A 20,682-nucleotide genomic window follows, 5' to 3' on the forward strand; every position below is an offset into this window, starting at 1 on the left:
CCTGCATCGGCAGGCGGTCTCTAAACCACTGCACCACCAGGAAAGCCCTATTGTTGCTTTTTTTTGAAAGTAACTTGATTTTTCCCCCATAGGTTGTTTTACATTTTTTTTCTTTTTCTTGTTCATCAGTTTGACTCCATTGTGCCTAGGTGTGGGCCTTTCTTTATATTTGTCATACATGGGATTTGTAACATTTCTTGAATTTGTGAATTGATTTTCCTCTATTTGGAAAATTCTCTCTGGATCTGTTTCTATTCTATGCTTCGTCTCTTAGATTTGGTGATGTCTTGACTTGTCAATGGCTGTTAATTTTTCATTGAATATGAATGTGTATATATATATTTATATATATGTATATATACATGTGTCTGTGTGTGTGTGTGTGTGTATATATATATATATATATATATATATATGTATACATACACACACAACTTGTTTTAGGACTCCAGTTGAAATTTTTAGACCTTTCCATATTCTCCATGTTCCATATGCTCTGGAATGCTGTTCAATATTTTTATGCTTTCTTAACTTTTTAGTTTGAACATACTCTTCTGAACAATCTCTAATAGTTTCTTCAGCTATGTCTAATTTATTTTTAATCCAATTGTAACCAATTCTACATTTAATTTATTGCATTTTTTAATATTAGAATTTCTACTTGATTCTTTTAATATGTTTCAATGTTCTGCCAAAATTTTCTATCTCTATTTCTTAAGCATATGGATTATAGTTATTATAAGATCTATGTCTTACCTTTCTATTTACTGAATCCCTTGTAAGTCTGTTTATACCACATAACACATATTTTGGTTTTAATAATTTCTTAACTTCTTGAAGTCTGATAAATTTTCCTTGGATATCAAACTATAACTGTATCATCTATATAATCATCTATATTTACATATTCATTTATAGCTATATATTCATTGGTAATTATAGCTATATAAAACTATATCTATAACTGTATCTATGTGGGGATCCACATCCTACAAGGGAATCAATCTAATTTCTGATTCTGAGATATTCTATTCAAACAATACTCTTCCACCAGTTATAGTCTGAGTAAGAAAAATATCTGAGGTCCTCTAAAATTTGTTCAAATCCCCAACTTTGTAGGATTTCAGAACCTATTCCCATGTGCATATTGATCTTTTTCTTTTTTTTGCGGTGCGCGGGCCTCTCACTGTTGTGGCCTCTCCCGTTGTGGAACACAGGCTCTGGACATGCAGTTTCAGCGGCCATGGCTCACGGTCCCAGCCGCTCCGCAGCATGTGGGATCTTCCCAGACCGGGGCACGAACCCGTGTCCCCTGCATCGGCAGGTGGACTCTCAACAACTGCGCCACCAGGGAAGCCCTGATCTTTTCATATTATCTTTTTTATCTATCACAATCAAACCCTAGTCAATAAACACTTTTATCTATTACAATCACATAAACAATAATAATAAACAACTAACAATAATAAACATAGCTGGATATCAGAATCAATTAATTTATTAGATTATAATGACTTTTCACACAATTTTGGAAGAAAATACAATGTCAATTCTATCTGCAATGCAGACTTTAGACTTTATTTTGAGTTAGTACTTTAATAATAAAAATTGTTAGATAAAGTTTGTCAGCCAACGTTCAGGACCAGAGATAAGGTGACAATTTGATAATTAGAAATAAGAGGGTAATTCTTCCTGTAGATGATGAAAACAATAAAGGTTATGAATAGAGTCATTGAAGACATTGGACAAGATTAAAAATTATGTACGATGATCAGTAGGAGCCAGATCCACAGGTTGGTCTGTAACAAGACTGGACGTTCCCAGAAGTGAAGTAGGATGGGTAGCAGAATCTAGATCCATAGTTTAAAGAAGGGAAACCACGGACTCTGTAAGCCACAGGTCTGAAGCTACTGGAACCACAGCCTGGTAAGTAGGAGCTTCCAGATCCATAGCCCAGGGAGCAGCTGTTGCTGGACCCAAAGCCTAGAGACCTAGAATAAGTTGTCTGAGAGGGCCTGCAGAGTGTTGAGGTTCTTGAGTGGTAGCAGGATATCTGGCTAGGTCTAGACAGCACATAGAATGTCTGATACCTAGTGGGTTTACAGCAGGTCTCCTGACAACCACTGTAGAGAGAGGAGCCCAGCTGGCAGGTAGTAGGAGAGCAGGAGTCAGTACCAGTACCAGTAGACCAGGTTGCTGGATAAGAAGAGCCACAGGAGGAGCCTGAATAGCACAGGTGGTCCCCAAGGAAGAGAGAGAGTTTTCCAGAGCAGCGGTTGTAGGACATATTGACAGGAGATGTGAGTTCAGCTGAATTACAGTGAGAAGATTCTGAGTTTGAATGTTACTCCTGGACTGTGGTATTTATATATTCACAGTAATGGGTGTGGCACCTTACAGTAACATCTTTTCCATATTTGAGCCCACTCATTTGCTTACATGTAACTCAGTAATTCTTTTTGTAATAACAGTTAACTAACTCCCTTCATCTTATATTTATAAGTGAACTCATTTTTATAGCTCTATGTCAATGAATTATATCTATGTTACGAATGGTCTGACAGCATGGAATTAATGTCTACTTCATCATGGCCAAGTAAGCTCTTCTTATTTTCTTGGGCAATAACTCCTGTATATCTACTCCTGGTTCGGCTGGGGAAGGTTTTCTTCCTAGAATGGGGACTGCAATGCTGTCATCTCCCTTTTGTGCCAATTGTCAAGAGGCAGAAATCAGGTCTTGATGAGAAACCTTACAAAGATTGCCTTTATAGCAAGCCATTGATTCTCACTCTGCAACATAATTTTCCATCTTACTTACTTACTGTTTCCAATTTGCTTAAACTATTAGCAGTGCTTACTATGTCCAATCTAGAAGAGCCGTATAAAATATGCCAAAGGGATTGAGAGAGATCACTAGGAATGGGGATGATCTTGAATAAATTTTTTAAAATTGTTTAAAAAGTTAATCAATTCTAAAGAAAGAACAGACCACTATGGACATATGTGAAGAAAAACAAAGTGGGAGACACTATGGGGATGAAGTGAGGAAACTAGTGACAGTGGTAGAAAGAGGGACAAATCTGCCAGGATTTTCCTCTAACCCAGTGGACGAACTATGGATACTCTACTTTTAATTCAACTAAATCAAAATTGTTTCAAAATGAGCTCAATTCATGAGTTTTGTAGATACATTTATATTTGTAAAATGTCCTAGGGTTTCTCCTCCCACGATATTTCTGAACCTGATCACAAAATTTTGAATGCCTTCTGAGTATTTCCAAGGCCTTGGTAGAGCCCTAATTAAGTACATGATTCTGTCCCAGGTTTCTTATTAAACGTGGACTCAGGTTTTGAAAACCTTGAAGTTTATAACTTCAGGGTCCTTTTATAGCACAAAGAATACAACACTGTGTATATAATAGTAGATATAAATATGAATACTACTTTAGAATAAAGAATATTAACCAACAAAAACCTACAGGTTGACTAAAGACACAAATATTACAAAATCAAGACATTAATATATCATCTATAAACTTTCCCCAACATTTCTTGGCTACACAGTCCTTGATCGCCTCTACGTAGGATGATCGTTTTATCAACATGATTTTCTTTGGAAAGAATAGAAATATAATTCAGCTTTTCTCTAGAATTGTATATCAAAAAACACTTAAATTATTTTCAATGACGTGGAAAGTTTTCTTTCAACATTGCCATTTGTTATAACTAATGCTGCACCTGTAACATCCTCCGTTACTCCTTCTTGGTCAGAGCTTCAAGCCTGGGGTTATGCTTAGCTCTGCCAGGTGTCCTGGTTCACCTCCCCTCTAAGTCTTCTGGCCCTGGGGTTTGGGGACTTGTGTGAAGATTAGCTGCAAATAGCTGTGGACCCTAGGCTTTAGTGGCCTCCTAGCAGGTAGCAGAGCAGTATATTGGTTCAAATCCTTCTTCTTGAGGTCAAAGCTCCCTGAGGTCCTGAGGTTCATCAGGTTGACTCTGTTGGCTAGAGGTAGTAGAGGCAGCTCTCTGGATTCATCCACAGCCCCAGAACTACCACAAGGACACAGAAGTGACACCCAGTCCATAGCAGCCCAGCTGGAGCAGCAGCTTTGTCCAAGCTTCCCTGGAGGAATACCAAGAGAGTTTTGGAAAAAGTTAAGCAAAAGAATCCTCAGGAGGACCCTCACACTTAAGCTCCATTAGGTTAAATCTGTCTCTGTCTTTACCTTAGATGCCCTGCCCAAAATGTCTGAATATGTGCTATTGATGTTCTCTTTGAAATATCAGGAACCTACGTGGAGTGCCCAAATCTCCCTCCAAGATACCTTCCATGGCAACGTCTCTCTCCTGTGCTCCAACCAAAGCTTTGATCATTACATTGTTATAATTTATTGTTGCTTTTGTTATTTGTCTCTGATCTTCTTTAACTCTAAGTTAAAATACATAGGAACATGTCTGACAGATTTATCATATTCTTTGAGTATATTACTATGTTTCTGACAATTTCAAGAGAAACGCACTGATGTAACACATACCGATGGTCAAATATGTGTTATCAGGAATTCAAGAAGTTAATGTTGTGGCTTATGGCACTGAATTGCAGCTTTATTTAATAAAAATACAATAAAATTATACTATATATGCTTAAATTATCAACTTTTCCTCAGTGTAAAAATATGTTTAATTGCCACTTAAAAAAAGAAAGCACTATCCAGCATTTTTATAAGTCAAAGGAAAGATAAAATAGCTGCACCCACATCAAACAGCTACTTTTTAAAAGCTTATCTTTTAATTTTCTAATTTTTTTCATATGGACTCCTAGCCACTGGGGTAAAAATCCTAGCCCATGCAATGTTGTGAAGACCATGCCTTTCTCAAATCTCTGTCCTTTCTTGAAAATAGTTGCCTTATCACAAGTAAGAATGACTTTTTACTGGCTTAAGGCAGGACCAGTGTTAAGTAAAATAATAAATTCAGCAAAATTTGTCTGTAGTGACACAACCTTCAGGCTGCAACGATGCCCTTCTCTCCTCAGTACACCTCTAACCATCCTTACATCAATGTGGTAATCAATGATGCCAGCTGAAATAATACATCACAAACTCTCAGGTCCTCTATCAAATCCAACCTACATAGGTTTGTTTATTGCACAAGTGCGGGTCTCCATAGGCTTTTATTAAACTCCAAATTAGTTGCCTATATTTAAAAATCAAAAGAATTCACATAAAATGTAGATTTATGACTTCCAAAATTTCTGAAACTCTGGATACACCAGGCTCCCTTGCTTGTCGTTGCCTGGAAGTGCATACAAGCTGCTCCATTCGTATGGGTATGCTTCCTTCTAATTCCCAACAACTCTAACCATGCTGCTAATTTCAGTTACCATTAGCCATTGAGCTGGCACTACTATTTTGTTGTGTTAGTTAATGCCTCTATCATAAATAGGAGAATGAGAGATGAATTAGAAGCTTTGGGTATTAAGACAATTTGTGAAAACCAACTCCCTTGTGCACTTGAGGGATATTCTTCCATGTTTAATAGGAAAATACCACGTATCTGTGTTGATGGGCTGGAATATAAAACATCAATTATGGAACAAATCACAAGCCAATTGGACCACCTCACTTACACTGATGATCCTCTGACTTAAATTCTTCAGATGCCAGAAGAATTTGAGTTGGTTTTTATATACTGGGCAAAGACTTAAATCAGTGGTGTATTACTGCTGAATATGCAACAAACCATCCTGAAAAATATATAAACAATTAAAAATAACCCAGATGATTGAACTCCTTCCCAGACCACTCCACATGTGATTCTGATTGTTAAATCAGAATTTAACCATTGTTAAACTAAAGGTTTAACATCTAGCTGGTAGCCATAGGAGATGCTTGTAGCTGTGTGAAATCATACTACATGCCTGACATGTGTAACCACTTTTGTATAGGAATTGTCTTTCCAAGAATATAAAGCAGAACATTAAAAAGAGAGAAAGGGAAATCTAGTTTCTGTTTATAACATCATAATTCTATTGTAATGGGAGGTTTCTGCTAATAATATGCAGTACCCCTTCTTCTTGTTACTGAAGAAATGTAATAGCTGTTATGAACACTGTTGTTTGGGAACGTTGAAGATGGATTTAATAACATTAATATCCATCCTGCAAGATGCAACATCTTAGGGATTGAACAAAGGCTGCGTGTCACTACCCAGTGGCACAGTGCAGATGGCCTCATGATGACTAGTAATGACTGACTATAAATACAGGAGAGAAGAGCAATTTTGACAGACTATGATAACTACAATTGGGAGGCGGAATAAAAAGGTCTTTTTAGTTAAAAATCAGATGAATGGCATGTTGAATATATGAGTGGAACTGAAACAGTCCATGGCATATAGTAGACACTCCATAAATATATGTTGATTGACTGAAAAGGGAATTTAGATAGCAAATATCTTAAATGAAATAAAACATGTAAGAAGGTTATGCAAATATTAGCTACTTTTTGTTTGTTCTTTCTTTGATAGGGTAGCTGAGTGAAGGTTGACTATACCTATTAACAGATTTGGAAATTTTTCCCCTCACAAGTCATGCTCAGATAAGACTCATAGGCTTGGATTTATCGAGCTGGTATCAAGTCCTGAGCTAGTGGAGAGTAGTGAGATGGGGAAAGAGAAAATGCTAGAAGACGTGTGTGTGAGCACATTTCCTCTCCTGCCACGTTGTGGAGGTTTGACCTCTTCCTGATCTGGGGTTGTCACAATCCCCTGCCTCATTTCTTTTTGCCCAAAGTCTTTGCTGATTGAAGACATGATGAGTGGCATACAGAAGGCAGGCCCATATTTACTCTCTATTTAGTCATCTAACCTCTGGAAGGTAACATAAGATTGGATGAGCTTCCTGTTCATAAACTCTCTTCATCTCCAGATGTAGGGGTAGGCGCATTGGGGGAATATGGGTGGGGAATACCTGGAGGGGAGAGCAGGAAAAAGGATGCTGAAGAGGAAAAGTTTATCCCAAGATGTTTCTGGATTTTCAGAACCTTAAAAGTAGAGGATACTTGAGATTTATTTGTTTCCTAGGCTGTTCACCCCTGTAATTAGGTGGAGCCCTAGACAGGAATGGAGCCCCATTTTCTCTCGAGCAGACTGGTTTTGCAGTGCTAAGTTGGCTGAACACAGCAGTAGTTGGATGATTGGAGATACAGACATAGCAGAGGCCATGGTTTCCCAATGTCTGTTGGAGACAACAGGAGAGAGTTCTGACAACTGAGAAACCTCTAATTTAGGGTCTTTGTTTTGGTTTTCTCACTTAACTTGCAGGGTAAGCTGCTTAACTCTATTTATTTTCACATTGCAGTACTCAAATTCTATGATGCTAAAACTTGGTTCTGGCAACATCACTGTCAGAATTCTGTCCTAGACGAGTACTGTCCTAGACGAAGTAGACTAAGGTTTTGATAAGAGTGGTTAAAGGGCTGTAAAGCATAGTTTAGTCCATTTATTTCTAGGGAAGTGTTATGCACAGGGTTCCTTCTTCCTTTCTTGTTATCTTTTTTTATATTGAATTTTAAGCTTATCCTAAAACCACTAATTGATTTATTTCTAAAAACTTGGAATTTAAATAAAACAAACAAACATATAGGGCACTGTGGAATGAAGTATGTTTGATCACTCAGAATCTTATATTTTTTAATTATGGAACTATAGTTGATTTACAATGTTGTGTTAGTTTCAGGTGTACAGCAAAGTGATTCAGTTGCATATAAATATTCTTTTTCAGATTCTTTTCCATTATAAGGTATTACAAGATATTGAATATAGTTCCCTGTGCTATATAGAAGGACCTTGATGTTTATCTATTTTTTAAAAATTTATAATGTTTTTATTGTGCTTTTCTTATTACAAAAGTATTTCATGCAGAAAATTTGAAAAGTAAGGATAAGCAACAAATAAATATGTAAGAAACACTTGAATCTTATCACCCAAAAACATTCACTGATAACATATTATTCTTCGCTCTTTTCATTTTTTATGTTTTAAATTTTTATTGAAGTATAGTTGATTTATAATGTTTCAGGTATATAGAAAAAATGATTCTGTTATATATATTCTTTTTCAGATTCTTTCCAATTATAGGTTATTACAAGATATTGAATATAGTTCCCTGTACTATACGGTAGGTCTTTGTTGCTTATCTATTTTATATATAGTAGTGTGTATCCGTTAATCCCAAACTCCCAATTTATCCCTCCCCCCATTTCCCTTTTGGTAGCCTTAAGTTTGTTTTCTATGTCTGTGAGTCTATATCTGTTTCGTAAATAAGTTTATTTGTATTATTTCTTAGATTCCACATATAAGTGATATCATCACTTGATATCATCGCTTGATATTTGTCTTTCTTTAACTTACTTCACTTACTGTGATAATTTCTAGGTCCATCCATGTTGCTGCCAATGTCATTATTTCATTCTTTTTTATGGCTGGGTAATATTCCATTGTGTATGTATACCACTCAGGAAGTGAAACTCTGGTGAGATAAAACATAGATCTCAGAATCTCACCAGCACAGTGAGAAGCTCTGGGGAGGGGGCCTCCCATCACAATTGATGGACAATGTAAGGTAGAAGTGAAAGCACAGGCTCTGTCATCAGAATCCCTTTGAGGCAAACCCTGGCACTGCCTTTTCTAGTACTGAGATCTTGTGCCATTGACTTGAGAACTTCATGCTCCACTTTTCCCACCAGTGACATGCAAATAATAGTACCTCCCTCATTGGATTATTATAAGAATTAAAGGACATAATGCACGTAAAATAACCAGAGTACTGCCTGGCAGTTAGTAAGGAATATATGTAAATCTTTGCTCAAATAAACAAAGAAAATATTTCCCAGGAACTGAGTGAACACAGTGACTTCCTATGCCCAGTGTCTACCAAGTATTTTCTGACCACCAGGGAACCTTCCAGCCATCCTGTGACCACATATGAGAGCTCTTCCACATCAGTGTATCTGAAAGATGAGACTGTGTGCTTGGTGCTGTAAACTCTGTGATTTCCAGTCTCTGGGCTATGGATGAGGGACTTCCTCACCTCTAGGGATGGACTGGTGTCCCTGGACAGTCCTATTGTTTCTCCAGGAAAGGTTGGTTGACCTTATTCCCAACCCATGTGTGTTCAGAAGTACACAGGTCATGTGACACAATTCCAAGATCTCAAAGAACTAATTTTTTAAAACTTTATTACTAAGGAAATTTCAGATCTGCTAACTCAGGAGCTGCCTATAAATTTCCAAGAAATTACACTTTTAAAATCCATTTTTAATCACTAACTCAAACTTTTCAATTCACCAATAATTCAAGCTACAACTAGGAATCTGCAAATTATTACTTCTGAAATTCTCTCTCTCATTCTCTTTCTTTCTCACTCCCCACCTCTCTCTCTCCCTTTGTGTTCCTCTCCCTTTGTCAGAACACATTTGTTATTTTAATATCTTTATTGGAGTATAATTGCTTTACATGCTTGTGTTAGTTTCTGCTGTATAAAAAAGTGAATCAGTTATACGTATAAATATATCTCCATAACACCTCTTGCGTCCCCTTCCCATCCTCCCAATCTCACCCCTCTAGGTGGTCACAAAGCACCAAGCTGATCTCGCTGTGCTTTGTAATTGCTTCCCACTAGCTATCTATTTTACAGTTGGTAGTGTATATATGTCAATGCCACTCTCTCACTTCTTCCCAGCTTACCCTTCCCCCTCCCTGTGTCCTCAAGTCCATTCTCTACATCTGTGTCTTTATTCCTACCCTACCCCTAGGTTCTTCAGAACTTTTTTTTTTTTTAGATTCCATATATATGTGTTAGCATACAGTGTTTATTTTTCTCTTTCTGACTTACTTCACTCTATATGACAGGCTCTAAGTCCATCCACCTCACTACAAATAACTCAATTTCATTTCTTTATATGACAGAGTAATATTCCATTGTATATATGTGCCACATCTTCTTTATCCATTCATCTGTCAATGCACACTTGGGTTGCTTCCATGTCCTGGTTATTGTAAATAGTGCTGCAATGAACATTGTGGCACATGACTCTTTTTGAATTATGGTTTTCTCAGAGTATATGCCCAGTAGTGGGATTGCTGGGTCATATGGTAGTTCTATTTTTAGTTTCTTAAGGAACCTCCATATTGTTCTCCATAGTAGCGGTATTGATTTACATTCCCACCAACAGTGTAAGAGGGTTCCCTTTTCTCCACACCCTCTCCAGCATTTATTGTTTGTAGATTTTTTGGTGATAGCCATTCTGACAGGTATGAGGTGATACCTCATTGTAGTTTTGATTTGCATTTCTCTAATGATTAGTGATGTTGAGAGTCCTTTCATGTATTTTTGTGAAATTTGGATATCTTCTTTGGAGAAATGTCTATTTAGGTCTTCTGCCCATATTTGAATTGGGTTGTTTGTTTTTTGATATTTAGCTGCAGGACCTGCTTGTAAATTTTGGAGATTAAACCTTTGTCAGTGGCTTCATTTGCAATTTTTTTCTCCCATCCTGAGGGTTGTCTTTTTGTCTTGTTTATGGTTTCCTTGGCTGTGCAATAGCTTTTAAGTTTCATTAGGTCCCATTTGTTTATTTTTGTTTTTATTTCCTTTTCCCTAGGAGGTGGGTCAAAAAGAATCTTACTGTTATTTACGTCATAGAGTGTTCTGCCTATGTTTTCCTCCAAGAGTTTTATAGTGTCTGCCCTTACATTTAGGTTTTTAACCCATTTTGAGTTTATTTTTGTGTATGGTGTTATGTAGCATTCTAATTTTATTCTTTTACCTGTAGTGGTCCAGTCTTCCCAACACCACTTACTGAAGAGGCTGTCTTTTCTCCATTGCATATTCTTGCCTCCTTTATCAATGATAGGATGACCATATGTGTGTGGGTTTATCTCGGGGCTTTCTATCCTGTTCCATTGATCTATATTTCTGTTTTTGTGCCAGTACCATATTGTCTTGATTACCGTAGCTTTGTAGTATAGTCTGAAATCAGGGAGCCTGTTCCCTCCAACTCTGTTTTTCTTTCTCAAGATTGCTTTGGCTATTTGGGATCTTTTGTGTTTCCATACAAATTGTGAAATTTTTTGTTCTAGTTCTGTGAAAAATTCCAGTGGTAGTTTGATAGTGATTGCCTTGAATCTGTAGATTGCTTTGGGTAGTAGAGTCATTTTCACAATGTTGATTCTTCCAATCCAAGGACATGGTATATCTCTCCATCTGTTTGTATCATCTTTAATTACTTTTATCTGTGTCTTATAATTTTCTGCATACAGGTCTTTTGTCTCCTTAGGTAAGTTTATTCCTAGGTATTTTATTCTTTTTGTTGTAATAGTAAATAGGAGTGTTCCCTTAATTTCTGTTTCAGATTGTTCATCATTAGTGTATAGGAATGCAAGAGATTTCTGTGCATTAATTTTTTATCCTGCTACTTTACCAAATTCATTGATTAGCTCTAGTAGTTTTCTGGTAGCATCTTTAGGATTCTCTATGTATAGTATCATGTCATCAGCAAACAGTGACAGTTTTAATTCTTCTTTTCTGATTTGTATGATTTTTGTTTCTTTTTTGTCTGATTGCTGTGGCTAAAACTTCCAAAACTATGTTGAATAATAGTGGTAAGAGTGGGCAACCTTGTCTTTTTACTGATCTTAGTGGAAATGGTTTCAGTTTTTCACCATTGAGACTGATGTTGGCTGTAGGTTTGTTATATACAGACTTTATTCTGTTGAGATACGTTCCTTCTATGCCTACTTTCTAAGAGTTTTTTTTCATAAATAGATGTTGAATTTTGTCGAAAACTTTTTCTGCATCTATTGAGATTATCATATGGTTTTTCTCCTTCAGTTTAGTAATAGGGTTTACCACATTGACTGATTAGCCTATATTGAAGAATCCTTGCATTCCTGGGATAAATGCCACTTGATCATGGTGTATGATCCTTTTAATGTGCTGTTGGATTCTGTTTGCTAGTATTTTGTTGAGGATTTTTGCATCTATGTTCATCAGTGATATTTGTCTGTAGTTTTCTTCCTTGTGACATCTTTGTCTGGTTTTGGTATCAGGGTGATGGTGGTCTCGTAGAATGAGTTTGGGAGTGCTCCTCCCTTTGCTATAGTTTGGAAGAGTTTGGGAAGGGTTGGTGTTAGCTCTTCTCTAAATGTTTGGTAGAATTCTACTGTGAAGCCATCTGGTCCTGGAATTTTTTTGTTGGAAGTTTTTTAATCACAGTTTCAATTTCAGTACTTGTGATTGGTCCATTTATACTTTCTATTTCTTCCTGGTTCAGTCTCAGAAGGTTGTGCTCTTCTAAGAATTTGTCCATTTCTTCCAGGTTGTCCATTTTATTGGCATAGAGTTGCTTGTAGTAATCTCTCATTCTCCTTTGTATTTCTTCAGTGTCAGTTGTTACTTCTTTTTCCTTTCTAATTCTATTGATTTGAGTCTTCTCCCTTTTTTTCTTGATGAGTCTGGCTAATGTTTTATCAATTTTGTTTATCTTCTCAAAGAACCAGCTTTTAGTTTTATTGATCCTTACTATCGTTTCCTTCATTTCTTTTTCATTTACTTCTGATCTGATCTTTATGATTACTTTCCTTCTGCTAACTTTGCAGGTTTTTTGTTCTTCTTTCTCTAATTACTTTAGGTATAAGGTTAGGTTGTTTATTTGCGATTTGTCTCAGTTCTTGAAGTAGGATTGTATTGTTATAAACTTCCCTCTTAGAATTGCTTTCACTGCATCCCATAGGTTTTGCATGTCATGTTTTCATTGTCATTTGTTTCTAGGTATTTTTTAATTGCCTCTTTGATTTTTTCAGTGATCTCTTGGTTTTTTAGTACCATAATGTTTAGCCTCAATGTGTTTTTATATTTTACAGTTTTTTTTTTTCCTGTAACTGATATCTAGACTCATAGCACTGTGGTCTCAAAAGATACTTGATACTATTTCAATTTCTTAAATTTACCAAGACTTGATTTGTGACCCAAGATGTGATCTATCCTGGAGAATGTTCCATGAGTCCTTGAGAAGAAACTGTATTCTGGTGTTTGTGGATGGAATTTCCTATAAATATCAATTAAGTCCATCATGTTTAATGTGTCATTTAAACTTGTGTTTCCTTATTCATTTTCATTTTGGTTGATCTGTCCATTGGTGAAAGTGGGGTGTTAAAGTATCCTACTATTATTGTGTTTCCCTTTTATGGCTGTTAACGTTTGCCTTATGTATTGAGGTGCTCCTATGTTGGGTGCATAAATTTTTACAATTTTTATATCTTCTTCTTAGGTTGATCCCTTGATCATTATGTAGTGTCCTTCTTTCTGTCTTGTAATAGTCTTTATTTTAAAGTCTATATTGTCCAATATGAGACTTGCTACTCCAGCTTTCTTTTGATTTCCATTTTCATGGAATATCTCATTCCATCCCCTCACTTTCAGTCTGTATGTGTCCTTATGTACTGAAGTGGGTCTCTTATAGACAGCATATATATGGGTATTTTTTTTTTTTTGTCCATTCAGCTAGTCTATGTATTTTGGATGGAACATTTAATCCATTTACATTTAAGGTAATTATCGGTATGTATATTCTCATTACCATTTTATTAATTGTTTTGGATTTGTTATTGTAAGTCTTTTACTTCTCTTGTGTTTCCTGCCTAGAGAAGTTCCTGTAGCATTTGTTGTAAAGCTGGTTTGGTGGTGCTGAATTCTCTTAGCTTTTTCTTGTCTGTAAAGTTTTTAATTTCTCCATCGAATCTGAATGAGATCCTTGCTGGGTAGAGTAATCTTGGTTGTAGGCTTTTTCACTTTCATCACTTTAAATATTTCCTACCACTCTCTTCTGGCTTTCAGAGTTTCTGCTGAAAGATCAGCTGTTAACCTTAGGGATTCCTTTGTATGCTATTTTTTGTTTTCCCCGTGTTTCTTTTAATATATTTTCTTTGTATTTAATTTTTGATAGTTTGATTAATATGTGTCTTGGCACGTTTCTCCTTAAATTTATCCTGTATGGGACTCTCTTTGCTTCCTGGACTTGATTGACTATTTCCTTTCCCATATTAGGGAAGGTTTCAACTATAATCTCTTCAAATAGTTTCTCAGTCCCTTTCTTTTTCTCTTCTTCTTCTGGGACCCATACAATTCAAATGTTGGTGCATTTAACATTGTCCCAGATGTCTCTGAGACTGTCCTCAATTCTTTTCATTCTTTCTTCTTTATTCTGTTCTGTGGTAGTTGTTACCATTATGGTATCTTGCAGCTCACTCATCTGTTCTTCTGCCTCAGTTTTTCTGCTACTGATTCTTTCTAGAGAATTTTTAATTTCATTTATTGTGTTGTTCATTACTGTTTGTTTGCTCTATAGTTCTTCTAGGTCCTTGTTAAATGTTTCTTGTATTTTCTCCATTCTATTTCCAAGATTTTGGGTTATCTTTACTATCATTACTCTGAATTCTTTTTCAGGTAGACTGCCTATTTCCTCTCCATTTGCTTGGTCTGGTGGGTTTTTACTTTGTTCCTTCTTCTGCTGCACATTTCTCTTCTTCTCATTTTGCATAACTTACTCTGTTTGAGGTGTTCTTTTCACAGCCTGCAGGTTCATAGTTCCTGTTGTTTTTGTTTTCTGCCCCCAGTGGGTAAGGTTGATTTAGTGGGCTTTGTAGGTTTCCTGGTGGAGGGATTAATGCCTGTGTTTTGGTGGATGAGGCTGTATCTTGTCTTTCTGGTGGGCAGGACTGAGCCCAGCGGTGTGTTTTGGGGTGTCTGTGAACTTATTATGATTTTAGTCAGCCTCTCTGCTAATGGGTGGTTTTGTGTTCCTATCTTGCTAGTTGTTTGGCATGAGGTGTCCAGCACTGGAGCTTGCTGGTCGTTGAATGGAGCTGGGTCTTAGTGTTGAGACAGAGATCTCTGTGAGAGCTCTCACCGACTGATATTACATGGGGCCAGGAGGGCTCTGGTGATCCAATGTCCTGAACTCAGAACTTGGCTCTCCCACCTCCGAGGATCAGGCCTGACACCCAGCCAGAGCACAAAAACCCTGTCAGCCACATGGCTCAGAAGAAAGGGGAGAAAAATAGAAAGGAATAACAAAATTAAAATTAGTTATTAAAATAAAAATTAATAAAATATATTATTAAAATTTAAAAGTAATTTTAAAAAAAGAAGAGAACTAAAAAACCGATAACCAAATCCACCAATGATAACAAGCACTAAAAACTAAACTAAGAAAAATATATAAATCAGAAACTATTTAGTTGCATACAGCAAACCCCAAGTCTACAGTTGCTCCCAAAGTCCACTGCCTCAATTTTGGGATGATTCATTGTCTATTCAGGTATTTCACAGAGAAAGGGTATATCAAGTTGATTGTGGACATTTGATCCACTGCTCCTAAGGCTGCACAGAGAGATTTCCCTTTCTCTTCTTTGCTTGCACAGCTCCTGAGGTTCAGCTTTGGATTTGGCCTCGCCTCTGCATGTAGGTCGTCCTCTGGCATCTGTTCTTCACCCAGATAGTAGGGCTTTAAAGGAGTGGCTGATTAAGGGGCTCTGGCTTACTCAGGCCAGTGGGAGGAAGGGCTATGGAATGCGGGGAGAGCCTGAGGTGGCAGAGGCCTATGTGACGTTGCAACAGCCTGAGGCGCACCATGTGTTCTCTCTGGGAAGTTGTCCCTGGATCACGGGATCCTGGCAGTAGTGGGCTGCACAGGCTCCCGGGAAGGTGTGGATATTGACCTGTGCTTGTACACAGGATCCTTTGTGGCTTTAGTAGCAGCCTTAGCATCTCATGCCCATCTCTGGTGTCTCACTGGTAGCCGCATCTTGTGCCCATCTCTGGAGCTTGTTTAGGTGGTGCTCTGCATCTCTTCTCCTCGCACATCCTGAAACAATGGTCTCTTGTCTCTTAGGCAGTTCCAGACTTTTTCCCAGACTCCCTCCCAGCTAGCTGTGGTGCACTAGCCCCCTTCAGGCTGTGTTCATGCAGCCAATCTCAGTCCTCTCCCTGGGATCTGACCTCCAAAGCCCAAGCCTCAGCTCCCAGCCCCCACCAAGCTTCTCAGGCTGCTGAGTGCTGGTCGGCACCAATCCCCTGTGTCAGAATCTCTGTACTTTTCCCTCTGCACTCCTGTTGCTGAGCTCTCCTCTGTGGCTCCAAAGCTTCCCCCTTGCCCAACCCCCGTTTCCACCAGTGAAGGGACTTCTTAGTGTGTGGAAACCTTTCCTCCTTCACAGCTCCCTCCCAGAGGTGCAGGTCCCATCCCTATTCTTTGTCTCTGTTTTTTCTTTTTTCTTTTGCCCTACCCCGGTACGTGGGGAGTTTCTTGCCTTTTGGGAAGTCTGAGGTCTTCTGTCAGCGTTCAGTAGGTGTTCTGTAGCAGTTGTTCCACATGTAGATCCATTTTTGATGTATTTGTGGGGCAGAAGGTGATCTCCATGTCTTACTCTTCTGCCTTCTTGAAGGTCCTCTCCTCCAGAACACATTTTATTTTCCCTACTTTCTGGATCATCTCTTTCTAGGATGTCACAAAAGAATAGAAAGATTCCAGCTTATTTTACAATAATTTGCTTAACTTAGGATAAAAAGTCAGGTTTATGTTTCTATTTATGTATTTCAGTGTGTTCTGTGTGCCTTTGGTCAGTTTTCTTTGGCATGAACATACATTGGTACTGCTTCCCTTAAGCAATATCATGTAACTGCAAGGTATAGAGTTTCTGGAGAATATGCAAACCAGGTGCCCCAGATATTGAAGTCATTGTTATAGTTAGATTCTTAATCATCTCTCCTTTTTCTCTATTTTCCTCTCTTGGTATCTATCCAAACTTGGAGCCCCAAGCAAGATATTTTTTTAAAAGTCCAAACAATAATTAACCTCTCCCCATCCCTTGTGATGTAAAGCAATGAGTACAACTTAAGAAATGTGCTGAGGAAAGATCTTTATTTCATGTTACCTGTTCCATTTGAGACCTAAGTGTTATCTCAAAGAAGTAGAATCAAAATTCAGACTAAGTTCAGAATACAGTTCTTGTCATCCAGAAATATATTGCAGGCTCCTAACAAAGTCAGAGTTTGGGAGAATGTGGGAATGGATTTGCTACTAATAATTCAGACTTTCTTCATTTGCTTTATTGTTTGTGTATCTATATATCAACTCATCTGTTCAAAATTAATAAAATACTTATTCTGTGTAAGAAACTCATACTTATGAGAGCAAACTAAATGAATAGAAAGTAAATTAATGAATGAATGAAAATAATGGAATTTGGAGTAAAATAAACCTGAACTTGAATCTTAATTCTATCACTTATAAGAAATGACTTTACATAAGTTGTTAAATTTTGTTTGTCTCTGCTTCTACATCTGGAAAATGTGAGTTATAATAGCATGTATTTCTTAAGGGAATTAAATTAGTTTGTATATGTAAAATTCCTGGTATGTAGTTGCTTTTTTTGTTGTTTATTTGTTTGTTTAATACATATTGAATCTTCTACTTTCTTTCCTTTCCATCTAACCTCTATGCTACTCCATATCCCCCTTTTTTAGTCTCTCTCTACCCAGAAAGACTTTCTGGATTAAATTTTCTCGACTTCTTATTATTTGTGTCTCTGCTTTCTCCTGTATGAGCTTGCTTCTGATTATTAGTAGTCCTGAACTTGTCTTTTTTATGATTTTTCTATGCTTATAATCTATGGCATGTAAATTAGAAACTAAAGTTTTCAGAGTTGACAAAAAAGGGTAACACTGATGAATATATTTGAACCAGGGGATCTTGTCAGAGCAAAGCTAGAAAGTCCTCATGAGTACCATTATTTGAGGCGGATCTAAAGTTCAACTCTTTGAATCAAAAGTTGAATCAAAAGAAGATGAAGATATTCAGGAAAGATTCAAGAATTTGTAATAAGTAGAGAATCAGGATGGAAGATTTTGTTTTTTCTATTAAGGAATATAAAACATTTTTGGTGTCATTGAAGCCTAGGGTGGCATGAAGTTGTAGTATTTAGATCTTAGGTATTGTTTTTTTCTGGTTTGGTTCAGTCATACACAGACTACAGTCTAATTAAAATTTATTTTCAACAGAATTGGGTTAACTGCAACCAAAATAGATCCTAAGCGTTCCTCAACCCTAATTATTCCAATATTTCTCACTTTATTCTTCTAATATTTTCTCATTCTTTAGCCTGCCTCCAATCTTTTACTCTTGATCCTCCCCACCATCCTTATCCATCTTCCTTGTTATTGAGACAGTATGCAGTTAAGAGTGTAGACTCAGATAAATCTATAATGGTATATAGTCTCTGCTCATCTGTGAGAAGATATAAATCATTATAGAACAACTGTGAGTAAAATAGGATTCCTTATTCACCATGTATAATGCTTAGCACAATGTCTGGCCCATACAAAACACTTATTAAATATTATTCACTAATGTTATTTTATTAAGAGAGAAAATTGAGATTAGGCATTGTGTTAAAAAATTAGTCATTAGACCATCCAATCTATTTTACCTGCTTTTCTGTTTTTAAGAACTAAGGATGTTTTCCTGTATGTTTCTAGTTTCAAATATCTCTCCAGGGCTTTGCCACTGCTTACACAAGTTAATGATAATTAATTCAGTAATGTCATAGTTAAAATGTTAATAATCACAAGTATAGTGAGGGAAAATTCACATCCTACAGCAAATGGCAAATATAGTTTACAACTTTAAGTGAATAAATATATCTTAACAAATGTGTCTTCTATATAACAAAGATTTAGAGTCTCATGTTTCAAAGTCAAGAGTTCTTAAAACTATTATAATAAACATTTCAATATTATGGGAAATTAATTTATAATTTTTGGTAAATAAATACACAAGCATCAACTTTATGATGAGGTTTAGAATATATATAGATTTAATTTACATTTAATAGCACTGGTATATGAATATTCTGAAACATTCTTTCTTATATATGTAAGCAAGATGAATTCGTCTTTCCCAGATGGTGCTTTAGTTTTACAAAACACTTGTATCAAGAGCTTCTTCTTATTTTTTTTTAAGTGCTGTTGAGGTTTTAAAGCTTGCAACTTGAAATATAACTTCATCCTGTTGACTCAAAGATATTTAGATTTCCACAAGTTCTATATTATCAATATTATTAAAACAAACAAACAAAAAATACTAAATCAACAAAAGGAGAACATGGTACAGCAACAAATAATTACATTTTTCTTTTGAAAGCATTGTTTGCTAACACTTTAATTCCTGATAATACTTGATTTGCAGGTGTTGTTTAAAGCCTTAATAACCATCTCTAGTGGTTAACTTTAATGTTTCCACTTGCCTAGTATATGGTGTCCAGTTGTTTGCCATACACCAATCTAGATATTGCTGTGATTAACATATAAATCAGTAGGTTCTGAGTAAAGCAGAACCTTTCGTAATGTGGATGAACCTCGACCAATGAATTGAAGGCCTTAAGGGCAAACACTGAGATTTCATTCAGAAGAAATTATCAAGGTTGCAACATTGAAACCCTGCCTGAGCTTCCAGCCTGCTGTATAGAAATCAGACTTGACTTCCTCATCAGTCTGAATTTCTAACTCGGTCTGTTTTGTAGGTTTCATACTCAATCACATGAGCCAATTTTTAAGAATAAATCCCTCCCTCTGTCTCCACATGCACTCACATACATGTACACACTACAGATAAGTGTGTATACTGTATACATATCTTGTATAAAGACACACATTATATATATAGACACATATACTCATAAATATATTATATACATGCATCATACACATGGTTCTGTTTCTCTGGAGAACTCTAATATACTCTTCAAGAAATAGATGATTTCCTTAATGTTTGTTATCCTTATCCTCTCTAATCAAATTGACCATGTGCTTCCCAAATCTTGCTTGAACTTCACTAGGGAGGGAATGTACCCTTTCTTCACAGTCAGAATAGAGAATAAAACCAATATTTCAAAACTTTAAATACAGTATAATTTATAAAAATTTTGAATCTTTATTGTGTTTACCTAAAATAAATATAACATTGTAAATCAACTATACTTCAATTAAAAAAAAAAGGAAAAAAAATAAAGAAAAAAGTGTAGTCATACAAAAACTTGTGTAGATTGAATTATCAGAACATGAATTTTACCTTAGAGTCATAGAATTTTGCCATTGTCAAGACCTTCAGCAGCCATTTAGTCCTGTCTCTAATGTATGTAATAGCCAGTGCTGTAACTCAATGTTGTTCCCATCACAATACACTAAAACTTATCTTTGTCAGTGTAAGAAATTAGACTTTATAATCCATGGTTTCATACACTAGCATTTCCTTGGTAGGTTCAGTAATATCTAATTCTGTGAAATACATTTGTGCTTTGCTCAATTCCTAGTTAGGCACTTTTCTGTTTTGTCCACGACACTGAATTCAAACAAACAAACAAACAAAAAAAAACAAAAAAAAAACTTAGAGTTAAATATGATACTGGACTCCCTTTCTGGTCCCTTAACAATTTTTTTCCAGATTATGCACATCTTTAAAATTTTTCAAGATGGTGATTTGAAAACTAAGTTTTGGAAATAGGAGTTAGATATTTTTCAATCCTCTCAGAAGAGTCAGAAGTGTTTATTAACTGACCAGCAAA

The 20,682-nt window shown here is 36.3% G+C and overlaps 1 protein-coding gene across 1 annotated transcript; it reads right to left on the bottom strand.

Annotated features, from left to right (window-relative positions):
- Positions 1-1,771: 1,771 nt before the first annotated feature.
- Positions 1,772-2,338, bottom strand: LOC132424321 (keratin-associated protein 13-1-like; the record flags this gene model as incomplete). The annotated part of the gene is made up of 1 exon (XM_060010096.1): positions 1,772-2,338. A coding segment is annotated over one exon (567 nt), but the record flags the coding sequence as incomplete, so codon positions are not given.
- Between the last annotated feature and the right edge of the window lie 18,344 nt (positions 2,339-20,682).

This window comes from Delphinus delphis, chromosome 4 (genome assembly GCF_949987515.2).
Source record: "Delphinus delphis chromosome 4, mDelDel1.2, whole genome shotgun sequence".
NCBI lineage: Eukaryota > Metazoa > Chordata > Mammalia > Artiodactyla > Delphinidae > Delphinus > Delphinus delphis.